We start from the raw sequence: 13,373 nt of genomic DNA, 5'->3' as shown, positions 1-13,373 counted from the left end.
GTGAGACAGGTATTGAGGTTAGTATTGAGGTAACCAACACATTCTCCATTGGGACCACCCTAAAGGTGTCAAAAAACCTTGCTGTTGATGTCGAAGTAACTGTGCCACCAAACCACTCCTGCAGTGTCAGTGTTATAGGACATAAATACTCAATGAATATACCTTACACAGCACGCCTCACCCGCACCTACCGTAATGGGGAAACCAGATCAACAATCATCACTGGGGAGTACAACGATGTCAGCGTTGTAGATTTCAAGAATGTTGCAGAACGCTGTGTTCCTTTACCCAATGCTAAGCCTTGCGAATGAAAGAAAAATGGAAGAGTACTTAAAAGGTACTTATGCTAATTTCCAACTCTATATTTTTGATTTTTTTACTCCACTAGAGTAGCTTTGCATGATTCACAGTACAAAAAAGCGTATTAATCTTACAGTGGTCCTTTATGCAGCCGCTCAGTTCAGTCTGAAGCTGTTGTGGCTGTTTTGGATCCCCAAACCAACAACGCTGTTATATTGCAGCGTTTTCTCTTGTAATGTAACTCTGTTCTACTCAATCAAGCTTCAATAAACTTTACAGCATCAGACATCCTGGTCTCCTGAAGTTTTTCACTTTGTGTTACCCTGTTCTCCATCAACTAATAACCCTACACCTCATTCTAGTATTTTAACTTTTTCCTCAGATTTTTAAAAATAAGATTTCATTGCCAATAATTATATTAATAATTATATCTAATTTTAATTTTTGTATTTCATTTTTATTTTTTTACTCCACTAGAGTAGCTTTGCATGATTCACAGTTCAAAAAACATATTAATCTTATAGTGGTCCTTTATGCAGCCACTCAGTTCAGTCTTTTAGTCTTTACTGATTGTGTTGATGCGATAGATATATAGATAGATAGACAGATAGATAGATAGATAGATAGATAGATAGATAGATAGATAGATAATGATGATAGATAGATAGATAGATAGATAGATAGATATTATTAATTGAAACATTTGTTGACTTTGTTAATTCTTGTGTCAATAATAATAAACCTTTTATAGCTTTAAAGAGAAGTCCTTTTGTCATTATTGATGGAGTCAGTGCTCGAATTCAATCCTTCACCCTTCACTTGTGGCTGCTGACATCCCAGATGTAAACTGCTTTAAGTGAAAGTGGTTATTGGTGCTAGTTTCTGGGTGATGCCCCATCATTTTAATAATGTCTTTCTTTTATGATTTATAATTATCTTCAATAATTATAGATTATTAGGAATAACCAAACATACTTTCAACAAATCCAACATATCATTTCTCTTGTCATTTTCTAAATATTAGCTGCTCCTGCTGTGATTGGATGTTATTTTCTGTAATACATCAGTGTGAATGCAGCCAAACATGCAGGGAAAGCTGCTGTACATCTGCAATCAGTCCACTAGATGGCGACATGAAGCTGTAGTAAAGTGAAGAGCTGCACACATGCTGCATGCAGGAGGATTACATTCACTGACAGGCGGAATGACTGAGACCAACTACATTGTCTTTGCAGGAAATTATTTTATGCAACAAATTACAGCAGTTGATTTGTGAAACCTTCAATATATCATTCCCCCACTGTACTACTATACTTATTATTTACTTTTAATGGGTCTGCAAATTCCTAGTAATTGCCAAAGCTTCCTGTTAAGGACTCTGATTAAATGTAAAATAGAGGCTGTGTTATACTGATATTCTTCCAGCTGATTGATCAATTTAAGTTTTTTAGTCAATGATCAGCAGTTCAACCGACGATACATAAATATGAGTGAATGGAATAATTAAGTTTCCAATAATGAATAAATGATGAATTCATATTTAATGGCGTCCTGGAATTTAATGGCGTTGTGGAAATTGAATCAAATAAAAAGTAAATTGTCTGTACTTAGTTAGCTCTTATAGTCTTCCTTTGTGAAATGCAGTTTCAAAAACAGCTTTATTACTCTTTCCATGACCCTTGCAGTCCTCCATATGGTATAAAGTATAAAGAAACACTACATGGAAATACTGTACCTCACAGTTATTATGTGTCATTTATTAATTTCTCAACTCTCAACTCAACTCAACTTTATTTATATAGCACTTTAAAACAACCACAGCTGAAACAAAGTGCTGTACATAAATAGCGCTGTACAGAGATAGATTTCTCTATTTAATCTAGTCTTTTACTGCTTATCGTATAATACATTACCCATCTGGGATAATAAACACATCCTTGATCCTAGTTGTATTTGAGTAAATAGGCTTGGTACGTTAAGTACACAGTGTGGGGAAAAAGGTCCTGTAAATGTCTTTCATTAGAAATAGGCACTTTGTGACACCACACCTACATGTTTTTACAGAACTAGCTGCTGCAACAGCAAAATGCGGCTTACAATTTAATTAATCAAAAATAATATTAGATTGAGCATTTAGACAGAATTTGTTTTTTAAATGGTAAAATTGTTAAAATATAAACGTATTTTTCTTTTTTTGGACATGAGCTGTTCTATCTCTACATCCTTCTTGTCGAACCAGTCCTGGTCTTTTCTGGACATGAACCAAAGGGTGGTTTTACAGATAACGAGGATGGTGGATTTGAACAGCCTCTAGTACTCCCCAATGTCATCAGGAAATTCCTGTGGGAGACTTTTTCCTGAGAGAGGCCTGAAGATGCTACTGGTTGGCAGTTTCATTCAAGTCTTCAAGGGTCAGTCTTGGACAGATGTGCCTCCTTTGAACCATACTCTTCCTCTTGAGTCTGATGGACATCAATGGAGCAAATGAGGTGGTCTGTACCGCCATCATCTGAAATGATCATGGCTCTTGTGATGTGGACGTCATAATCTTATCCCCCCTGGGGTTTTTTGGCACTGTCTCGTGTAAGTAGGCATTGAAGGTCTCTTTCTCTACCTCTTTAGTTACTAAAGTAGGTTTCATAGGCGCTCACAATGATTGCATGTAGTTGTTTGCAAGCATCAGATGAATGGTCATATGACATTTAGTGATCCCCGCAGGAAGTTCAGAGGTGACTGACGAGCTGGCTCCTGATGGCAAATCTAACACTATGGATCTTGGGCTTATCATCAGTTTTTCCTTTCCAGAAGAAAGTGTAGCCACCCTTCTCTTCCTTCAGTTGTCCTTTGTCTGCCAGTCAGGTTTCATAAAGAGCAGCTAGGTCAATCTAGCATCTCCTCAGTTCTCTGATGATGATCATGGTTCTCCTCTTCTCTATCCATCAGTGTGTGCACATTCCAGTCTCCACGGATCATATTTCTATGTTTGTGACCACAATTAAATTGATGCAAGTTGGATTTGCCTGTTTACTTGTGTTATGAACAGTATCAGCCATTGTGTTGTTTGACTGTGGAAGAGTTAAAAAAGCTAAACTTTGTGAAATGCAGTTTTAAAAACAGCTTTATTACTCTTTCCGTGACCCTTGCAGTCCTCCATACGGTATAAAGTATAAAGAAACACTAAATGGAAATACTGTACCTCACAGTTATTGTGTCTCATTTATTAATTTCTCTATTTAATCTAGTCTTTTACTGCTTATCGTATAATACATTGCCCATCTGGGATAATAAACACATCCTTGATCCTAGTTGTACTTGAGTAAATAGGCTTGGTACATTAAGTACACAGTGTGGGGAAAAAGGTCCTATAAATATCTTTCCTTAGAAATAGGCACTTTGTGACACCACACCTACATGTTTTTACAGATGTATACAGTTATTTATCTCTGTTTCTAAAACTGCATTTTCAAAATGATTTTTGAAATTCAATTATTCATTTGGAAATTAATTTATGTATTTTAAATGAAGTAAAATAGGTAAAATATAAACATGTTATGTAGTTAACTAGAAAAACAATATGAGAACACCTGTAAAGTGTATTAACGTGTTAAATATATAATTTTTCCAGGCGCGAAAGTTTTTTCTTTTCTTGGACATGAGCTGTTCTATCTCTACATCCTTCTTGTCGAACCAGTCCTGGTCTTTTCTGGACATGAACCAAAGGGTGGTTTTACAGATAACAAAGATGGTGGATTTGAACAGCCTCTAGTACTCCCCAATGTCATCAGGAAATTCCTGTGGGAGACTTTTCCTGAGTTTCATTCAAGTCTTCAAGGATCAGTCTTGGACAGATGTGCCTCCTTTGAACCATACTCTTCCTCTTGAGTTTGATGGACATCAATGATCGGCTAGGTCAATCCAGCATCTCCTCAGTTCTCTTATGATGATCATGGTTCTCCTCTCCCCCTTTTCACTTCAACCTTTTAGTATGTGGTTGGAGAGATTTGTCGTGTTGCTGTTACTTTGTTACTTTACATCCTTTACAAATCCTACAAACAGCGAGCAACCTATTTAGAACATCTCCATCTTTGCAAAACCCAGTGTTTCCACACACTGGACCGCAATGGAGGCTTGATAATTTTCCATGCTATGCTACGTTTCGTTGTCTTCTAAATTTGCACTGCTGCTGGCGCGTGGTGATGGCGTCACAGATAGACAGACTGAAATGAGTAACGTCTAATGCCTTTATCATTAAAAGTGCTAAGAAAAAACGCATCCATATTAAGTCCGACGTGCTTAAATCCAATGCGTTATTTCCTAGTATCGATACAATTGCTTGATTACATTTTAAAACGATGTTAGATCGATATATGTTGTCTGGAAGGCCAACTTGCCGAGCACAGATCGATGCAGTTGGATTATAGAATATAAATGGGTACATCGATGTAGTAGATGAATCATTACACCCCTAGTGCTTAGTCATGGGTGAAGCTGCTGAAGGGCTTCTTGTGACCCCAAGTGTCCCACAACTTTCTAGCACCCTCCACCTGATGTGCTACCTCATGACCAGGAGCTTCCAGACCTCATAATCCTGCCCCATTGCCACTGGTTGGTCACCATAGGACTTAATCTGGGATTTTAGGGTGGATTCACCTGTGCATGACTTTAACATGGGATGCGCAGACAACCACCACATGATCCTTGACAGATCAGGATCAGAATCCAGTGGCATGGACTCCAAGATAACAGGGGGCCCTTTTCTGCGGCAGCCTTCCTCCACCTTCCCAGCTGTTGTGATGCTCCTCTAAAGTCAGCGTCAGCCTGTTCTACCACTTTCGTCTTCATTGGATCACTTTTTGTCAGGGTCTTCTCCCTCAACCTCACTGCCATGAGCATGGGTGATGCAAGCTTCTGCACCACTAGGTGACAAAAAATATATTTAAAAATGAAAATAACCCATAAATAAACTGCTTATTTATGCCTCTTGGAAGTTTTCATGTTTTGTTTTACAACATTGAATCAGAGTAAATGTAATTTGTTTTTTGTGATGTAGATAACCCAGTCAGAGTAAGCATTCATCACACACATGGTTGTTGGGCCTCGACATCAGAACATGGGCCTTTGTCTCTTGTAAGGTCTGCATGGAATCAGGAAAGCCTGATTTGAGTTTTCCTTTGCCCCCTCAAATAAAGGAAAGAGCGCTTGAGGGCCCCTTCAGACCCTTCCCCCAAGCCTAAAGTCAAAAGAGAATTTGCGTGTTCACCTGAATGCAACTTTGAATGGATCACCGAGTGCCCCTGACAACCAGTTACGTCGCTCTCAACTGCCTGCAGAAGGGAGAAAAGGAGCAAAACATAGCTGTAACACAACAGTAGTAAAAAAAATCTTGCATTCAACAATCTGTACTCAAGAAAAATAAAAGTACACAGCAGACTCTGTTAGTGTTAATATATCAATGCATTAAGAGTACAAGTTAGACATAATAACTATGAGTTACGGTATTTCCATTTAAAGTTACTTTATAACAACATTTCAGGCCTGTGGGGTCACCTAATTTCTTCAATTTGTTTTTAGTTATCAAATAAATGTATTTGAGTAAAATATACAATATTTCCCTTTAAAATGTATTGCAGTGGCAGTGTAAAATAGCTTAAGATAGAAATACTCAAGTGAAGTTCATGTACCTCTCAATTGTACTAAAATGTGATAGTTTGATTTCTTTGGTTCCAGTGCAGGGTTGAAGCCATGTTAATAGTTTACTATGCAGGAAGTGGAACAGGTGATATGTGATGGTCAGCTGGCAGGTAGAGAGAGGTGTGTTTGCATGTGAGGGAGGGAAGACAGAGGAAGGGTATTTATGCCGGAGCAGATCTGATGAGATGAACACACTGAGCAGTGATGACTCTCTACAAAGTGATCTGTGTGGCAGCTCTGCTGACTCTACTGACAGCAGGTAAGAGTCCTCTTCACCTGCACACACCTGAACCAATGCTGAACACTGGGAGGAAGGTAAAATACTTTATTAAGTAAACAAAGCTTTAACACAACAGGAGTAAAAAAAATGTTTTGCATTTAATAACATGTACTCAAGTACACAGCAGACTGTCAGTGTTAAATATCAATGCATTAACATGAGTACAAGTTAATATGTTGAGTGGAAAAATTATAAAAGGTAAGTAAAAGTAGAAATACCACAATAAAATTAAAAGTAAAAATGTACTGAAAGTAAACTATCAAATGTAAGAGGACTCTTAATGTAAAATGGTCCAATTTAGAGTTCCATTTATCAATTATATGTTATTAAAATGATAAAGTAGTATTTAACAATATATCATTTTAAAATTATATTATTAAATGTATTGATACTGATTAATTGATATAAATGATTTAAGCAGGATTTTAATGTCGTCAAGTTAGACTAACCACTTCTTGTGTGACGAGACTCCCTTAGTAATGCACCATCTTGAATTGTCATGCTCTTGGACAGTTCAATTCTTTAATTTCCTTTTAATAATTATAATTATTTATGATAATTATGAATCATTATTAATAACCTAACACACTCCTTTTCGCTCCTACACAGTAATTAAACTATCAAATGTTATTACAGATTTCAGTTAGTAGAGCATGAAAAAAAACAGCACTTAAAGGGGCTGTAATGAAAAAAATGACAATACTCTATTTGTATATCACCTTTCAAACATCATACAAAAAAATAGCAAATATTAAAAGGTTGCAAAAAAAGTGGAAAACAGGCAAAATATGAAAACCCAGAAAACACTACAGCCCCATGTAGACAGCAGATCTGTAAAACATGTAGGTGTGATGTCACAAAGTGCCCATTTCCAGTAACTATTTGTATCTGAATTAAATGTAGGACAGTAAAAAGTACAATATTTACATTTGAGTAGTGGAAAAGAAGCATAAAGTTGCATAAAAATAACAAGTACAAAATTGTACTTACGTATTGTACTTGACTAAATAGAAGTTCTTTCCACCATTGGATGCTGATGCAATAAAATAATAAAACTGATCAAATCAGGGCAGACACAAAGAAAGAAAAGTCTTGTCCATGTTAAGTAAGTATGATTTTGAAAATAAAACATTTTTAGAGGACAAATACAACAAATTAGATTAATTTGATGATGTGTTTTCTTCTTTGTGGAGGCACCTTAAAGTAATGGTTCTAAAAGTAAGGTCTGGGGACCTCCAGGGGTTCTTGAAAGTTTCCAGGGGTCCACAGCAAAGAGGGAAATAATTTATTTTTACTGTATTTCCATCCATAAGTAACACAATGATATGCATGAGCATGACTCATTTTGGTCATGGGTTTCATGCACTTTTGTGTCAGTTTAGTGGTTTCTTGATGTGGAAATGTTTGAGAACCAGTGACGTAAGGTGAAATCATATTTTTCATATCTGTGAGTATGCACGGGTCTGCTGGGATGCACATGACATAAATTTCGTCTTCAGAGGGTGTACACATAGGCTCTGTGCAGACATCAACGTACATCCAGTTTGTTTCTGACTTCACTGACTCATCTGCACTAGTCACAGCGCTGTCTTCCTGTAGATCCACTTTACAGGTGTGGAATTCGTCCTCCAAGCGGACTCCAGAAAGTACAATGAACAGAGCTACTATGTGCCTGTGGTGTCTGCAGCTGTTGGTGTATGTCTCAGGAGTTTATCTGTACTCTTAGACGACATTTGATTGATTGGACTTCTGTGGAACACCTGAAAAGGCACTTTTGCAGTATTTTTTGTCCTCTGGCACTGGGGGAACTTAATTAGTGTAGTTGTTCAGCTTGAGTAACCATAAATAACAGCAAAACACAGCAGAGACTGTTTATTTGTTTTCGTCACATTTTCTATGGACATGTGACGTGTCGATAAGTCACATAAAGTACCCTGAATATAAATGCCAAATTGTTTTTTGTTTTTGTTGTTTCAAGTGCTGTTTGTTTTCTTTTTTCAGAGTCTCGCTCACAACTAAATGGTAAGTCAAAGTTTCTACATGTTTAATTCTCCTCCCCCTTTCAGCTGTTCCATATTAAACATGTTGGATAGAAATGTTGATAGTTTATTGTTGTTGGTATTTGCTGTAAAAGCCAGAATACCAATCTAAAAAGGACAAGTTCATTATTTTTCAAGTGTGTGTTAAAACAGCATACTAGTAGTTAGTATATACTGACTATTAAAATGTATTTTTAATGGAAGTGATGGAGGACAAAATCCACAGTGTTTCCACACAGTCATTGAAAGTAGATGATCAGCTTCTATTGAGCTTCAGCAGTGTGAGTTAGTCATAACAAGTGATATCTGACACATTTACAGTGTTTTTAGCATCAGATTCCCTCTTAGTGTTTCCTGTTTCTCTGTGGTGGAAGTATAGTAACAAAAAGACTTTGCTACTAAAAACACTGAAACATAGAAGATGAAGATTTGACTCATTCGGACGCTGAAGCTTCATATTAGCTTCAGCTCAGCTTTTAAATCCATGTTTCCACAGAAGGAGGACTGTGGATTTAGTCCTCCATCACTTCCATTGTAAACTTTATGAAGGGATCTAATGCTCAGTATGAACAGGAGGAATCATTATAGCAAGAAAACCACATTTAATGTGCACACATTTGGGCTCCTGAATATAGTTTTAGGACAGGTAATTGTGTTATTATCTTCTGTCTCTCTATAGTGTGTGGTCGGCCTCCTCTCCACACCAGGCTTGGTGGGGGACGGGAGGCCCCTGCAGGCAGCTGGCCCTGGCAGGCCAGTCTGCAAAGATCTGGTGACCACTTCTGCGGAGGATCCCTCATTAACAAAGAATGGGTGCTGACAGCTGCTCATTGCTTTGATAGGTAAACAGTTAGAGTAGAGCAAAAGTCTTGTTTGGTGATGAGCTGAATCCTGTGGGTAGGATTTTACTGAGTGATGGGTCTTTGACAAAATTAAATGTATTAACCCATTACAACACCAAGATAATAAAACAAAAGCAATCTACATGCACCACTTCAAATATAGCATTCTTACTTCTACTAAGGTGAAAGTAATGTCTAAAAATACCTGGACATTGATTTTTTTTTAAAGATTTTGTTTGGTATAGACACCTTTATGTACTGTAGCAGTAGACAGGCAGGAAACATGGGAGGGAAAGGTTGGTGTGACATGCAGCAAAGGACTTCCAACTGGGATTCAAACCGGGGTTGGCTGCGTATGTGTCATGCACTCTAACCACTCAACCACCTGCGCACTGGACATAATTTATTTTTGTCTTTTTTCATATTCTACACTCTTTTCCATGGATTTCAAAACTCCCTCTCATTTTTACTAACTGTGAATGTTGTCAAGTTGTCACTTTGATAGGTACTGGCCAATAAAGACAAAGTCTTACCTCTTTCAGTGTAGGTCCCACCCATGAGATTTGGCTTAACAGCAGGGAATTATAATAAACACCTTGTTGCAACATGGTCATAAAAGGTTTTGTGTCTGCCTGACTAAAGAGCTCTCCACTGCAGCCCAGCTTCTCATGTCTTTGCGCTGTTTTGTTTCTCTTCTGATCTTCAGCACGAGCACAAAACGTCTGGTTGTTGTCCTCGGACTCCAGAGTCTACAAGGGTCCAACCCCAATAACGTGTCTCTGACAGTCTCCCAGATCATCAATCATCCCGACTACAACAGTAACACTTTTGACAACGACATCTCCCTCCTGAAGCTCTCCTCGCCGGTTACTTTCAGTGACTTCATTGTGCCAGTGTGCCTGGCAGCCTCAGACAGCACCTTCTACCATGGAGTGAACACCTGGGTCACCGGCTGGGGTGACATCGGATCTAAAAGTAGGTTATACAGCAACTTGGTCCCACTTATTTTCAGCAATAGCATAACCACAGTGGTGGTAAGAGTAGCATTTTCTCAGATTCATAAATGCATCTCAGTGAACAACAAAACCTTCCTGTAACTTACAGTTTGCATTGATATTTATATCATAATCTGCATGTGCTTTGGAAGGTGAATTTAAATAAATGTTGAAAACATTCTGGGAGTTCTGAATAGATTGAATTACTGATGATGTTAGTTTTAACTGCTTATTTCTGCTGAAAACACTAGTTCAATGAGTCCTTTTCAAAGTGTATTTCACCATATGTGTTGTTCATTAAATGATTTTGTGTCTTTAGCAACCCGTCCCTTCCAACAAAACCTCATGGAGGTGGAGATGCCCGTTGTTGGGAACAGACAGTGTGACTGTGACTATGGACAGAGCTCAATCACAGGCAATATGCTCTGTGCTGGGTTTACTGCTGGAGGGAAGGACTCCTGTCAGGTGATCATTTAACAGCTTTTCTTCCCTCAGATTTCCCAACCTGCAAAGATTATTTCTTCTGACCCTCTTCTGAATGTTTCTCTTCCCAAAGTTTTATACAGGTGGTCCTATGGTGAGAAAGACAGGAAGTGTTTGGGTCCAGGCCGGAGTTATGAGCTTTGGAGAAGGTTGTGCACTGCGTAATTTCCCAGCAGTCTATGCCAGAGTGTCCAAGTATCAGTCCTGGATCAACAGTCAAATCACCAGCGACCAGCCGGGCTTTGTCACGTCCACGTCCACTGGGACTGACAGTGACGTCAGTGTCAAGTGTCCCAGTCTGCCTCAAACAACTGAACTCAAGTGTGAGTAATTACTTGCATAAAGATTATTATTATTCTTTGCTGCCATTGAATTTTTTAGGGGCTAAATTGCTAAGGTCTTTAGTGACAGGGCTCAAGTGTGGCCACTGCGATTAAGTGAAGATTCATGTTGGGATAATGTTCCTTTGATGTTCATGAAATTTAGTGGGATCATGGCTCTCTTCATTTTTGATATAATACTTAAGAGAGAGAGAGAGTCATCTATTTTGAATTCAAGACATTAATTTTCATTTTACACATTCATGTTTGATGCCCAATTAGGATGCACAAAATGAACAAAACTAGTAAATATTCCGGTTTGATACTGCAACTGAGTGTTGCTCATCAGCTCTATAGCACCCCTAAATTACTTTTTTATTTTTGAGGTTCCAGGGGTGCTTTAAAAGTCATAAAAATTTTGCACATACATCAGAAGTGACAAAACTTGATATACCTTGCAGAGTGATGAAGCCTACTATATTTTAGTTTATCAGCACAAATAAGACACAGAGAGATCGAGCTGTTGAGCTGTTACTCACATCTCCAACTTCTTTTGTCAGCTTGTCCTGCGTAATGATCCTGAGTGTTAGCACGTCTGTGCTGACAGCAGACCCACAACAGATGTAACATCAGCAGTTGTTAACATTTGTAGCAGAAGATGCCACTGGCTCTGGTCTTCAGAGTCAACTTTTCTTTTTGACATCACTGTATGCCGACTACCACACAACAGAGAAATGAATAATGTCGATTGACAGGCTGAGCGTATATTATATTGTCAGTATTTTAAAGACCCCTCTGCAAAAATAATCACAAATCAGGGGAGGTCATGTCTTACTAAGGAGAGCCAAGCTCCCTCTGGCTCCCTGTAGCTCACACCCTGAGTAATGGATTATGTCCCGTTCAGAAAAATGCACTTCTGAATCCATAATCATGATGACACTACTCTGTCTACAAAAGTATTAGGCTACTTTAGTATTCAAGTTTAGGCTATTCAACAAGTCAGGCAGATATATCAGTCATTTAAATTGACAATTGAAACTATGATATAATGCAAGCTTACAATATGAATATTAGCAGCTGAAACTACAAAGCGACTCATCCACAGTTACTTTTCCACAACGCAAACTAACTATTTATTAATTTAATTGAAATATTGGTGGTCAGATACATAGTTTAGCTCCCTGGCTGATGACTCCAATAGCCAGATGTTTTTGGCAGAAGAGGTGGGATTCACTGTGTTTATGAATGTCATTTATGAGGGTTAGGGTTAGGGTTAGGGTGCACTCGTAAAGGTCCACCTAACAAAAAAAGTATGAGAAATTTAAGAAAATAACCCAAACATGTTCATGCAACTGGCCCACTGTCTGCTTCTTTTCTCTTTCTTTTATACAGTCTCGATACCGAACCCGGTGTCAGAGGACAGCACCTCTAACATCACGTCGAACAGACCATTGAGACAGAAGAGATCCTCCAACATACCTGGTGCAAGGTCCAAGCTGAAATGGGTGCATAGGCGTTCTGGCAGGTCTCTTCCTGTTGGATCTGTGTCGTTTCACAACAAATACATATGCAAATGCGGTTGTTTTTCAGGTTCCCACACTCCAGGAAGTAATAAATGCGTTTATGCCCGTCATTTAATAAGGCGTGTATGCTCTAATTTTGATGTCCTGGTGAGCGAAGACACGTTGGAGTTTTTGGAGTGGAAAGAAGGCTCCCCTGGTTCAGTGCCTCCAAATTCAATCAGGACCTGCACATCACATAATCTTTATGTTGCAAAGAACAAGTATGGTCTTGGGTATGCTAGTAATAAACTTTTCTACATTACCAGGGGAGGTATTGAATATAGGTACAAATATTATGAGGCCCTGACCTTTAACAAAGATATTTTCAAAGAGCACATTTCTGATGTGAGGTACAGGATTGATGCAGCTAAAAGATTTAAGCATCCTCCAGAGGTCATGGGCACGTCTACCATTATCAATAATGAGTGCAGTGAAGTTACAAAAACATCTAAGATCTCAAACACGTATGTAGAAGAGAAAAGGTGGGATACGAGCACTGCTATCTCAGCTGGTGTCAGAGTTAGCATCTCTGCTAAAATCCCATTAATCAGCGAGACAGGTATTGAGCTTAGTACTGAGGTAACCAACACATTCTCCAAGGGGACCACCCTAAAGGTGTCAATAAACCTTGTTGTCGAGGTGGAAATAGAAGTACCACCAAACCACTCCTGCAGTGTCAGTGTTGTAGGACATAAATACTCAATGAATATCCCTTACACAGCACGCCTCACCCGCACCTACCGTAATGGGAAAACCAGATCAAAAACCATCACTGGGAAGTACTATGGTGTCAATGTTGTAGATTTCAAGTCTGTTGTGGATCGCTGTGTTCCTATACCCAATGCTAAGCCTTGCAAGTGA

The 13,373-nt window shown here is 38.5% G+C and overlaps 2 protein-coding genes across 2 annotated transcripts; both read left to right on the top strand.

Annotated features, from left to right (window-relative positions):
* The first annotated feature begins 6,195 nt into the window (after positions 1-6,195).
* LOC128379375 (serine protease 27-like) lies at positions 6,196-10,961 on the top strand. The gene is made up of 7 exons (XM_053338991.1): positions 6,196-6,250; positions 7,786-7,917; positions 8,273-8,293; positions 8,990-9,152; positions 9,859-10,127; positions 10,467-10,612; positions 10,704-10,961. Exons 1-7 carry the CDS (start codon positions 6,196-6,198, stop codon positions 10,959-10,961), a joined length of 1,044 nt encoding a protein of 347 aa, XP_053194966.1.
* Positions 10,962-12,155: 1,194 nt separating this feature from the next.
* On the top strand, positions 12,156-13,373 carry LOC128379374 (natterin-3-like). Its single transcript, XM_053338990.1, has 3 exons — positions 12,156-12,210; positions 12,343-12,432; positions 12,541-13,373. The coding sequence occupies exons 1-3, from the start codon at positions 12,156-12,158 to the stop codon at positions 13,371-13,373; spliced, it is 978 nt and encodes a 325-aa protein (XP_053194965.1).

This window comes from Scomber japonicus, chromosome 18 (assembly GCF_027409825.1).
Source record: "Scomber japonicus isolate fScoJap1 chromosome 18, fScoJap1.pri, whole genome shotgun sequence".
NCBI classification, from domain to species: domain Eukaryota; kingdom Metazoa; phylum Chordata; class Actinopteri; order Scombriformes; family Scombridae; genus Scomber; species Scomber japonicus.
Note: the sequence above shows the minus strand (reverse complement) of the source record. Positions and strands in the feature narration are given on the sequence as shown.

What these genes read in the sequence shown, in the direction of transcription:
- LOC128379374 (XM_053338990.1), top strand. Translation starts at nt 12,156, where the DNA reads ATGTTTTTGGCAGAAGAGGTGGGATTCACTGTGTTTATGAATGTCATT. An exon ending in TATGAATGTCATTTATGAGG is followed by an intron (nt 12,211 to 12,342) that starts GTTAGGGTTAGG and finishes TCTTTTATACAG; the next exon opens with TCTCGATACCGAACCCGGTG. An exon ending in GAGATCCTCCAACATACCTG is followed by an intron (nt 12,433 to 12,540) that starts GTGCAAGGTCCA and finishes GTTGTTTTTCAG; the next exon opens with GTTCCCACACTCCAGGAAGT.
- LOC128379375 (XM_053338991.1), top strand. Translation starts at nt 6,196, where the DNA reads ATGACTCTCTACAAAGTGATCTGTGTGGCAGCTCTGCTGACTCTACTG. An exon ending in GTCTCGCTCACAACTAAATG is followed by an intron (nt 8,294 to 8,989) that starts GTAAGTCAAAGT and finishes GTCTCTCTATAG; the next exon opens with TGTGTGGTCGGCCTCCTCTC. An exon ending in GCTGCTCATTGCTTTGATAG is followed by an intron (nt 9,153 to 9,858) that starts GTAAACAGTTAG and finishes TCTGATCTTCAG; the next exon opens with CACGAGCACAAAACGTCTGG.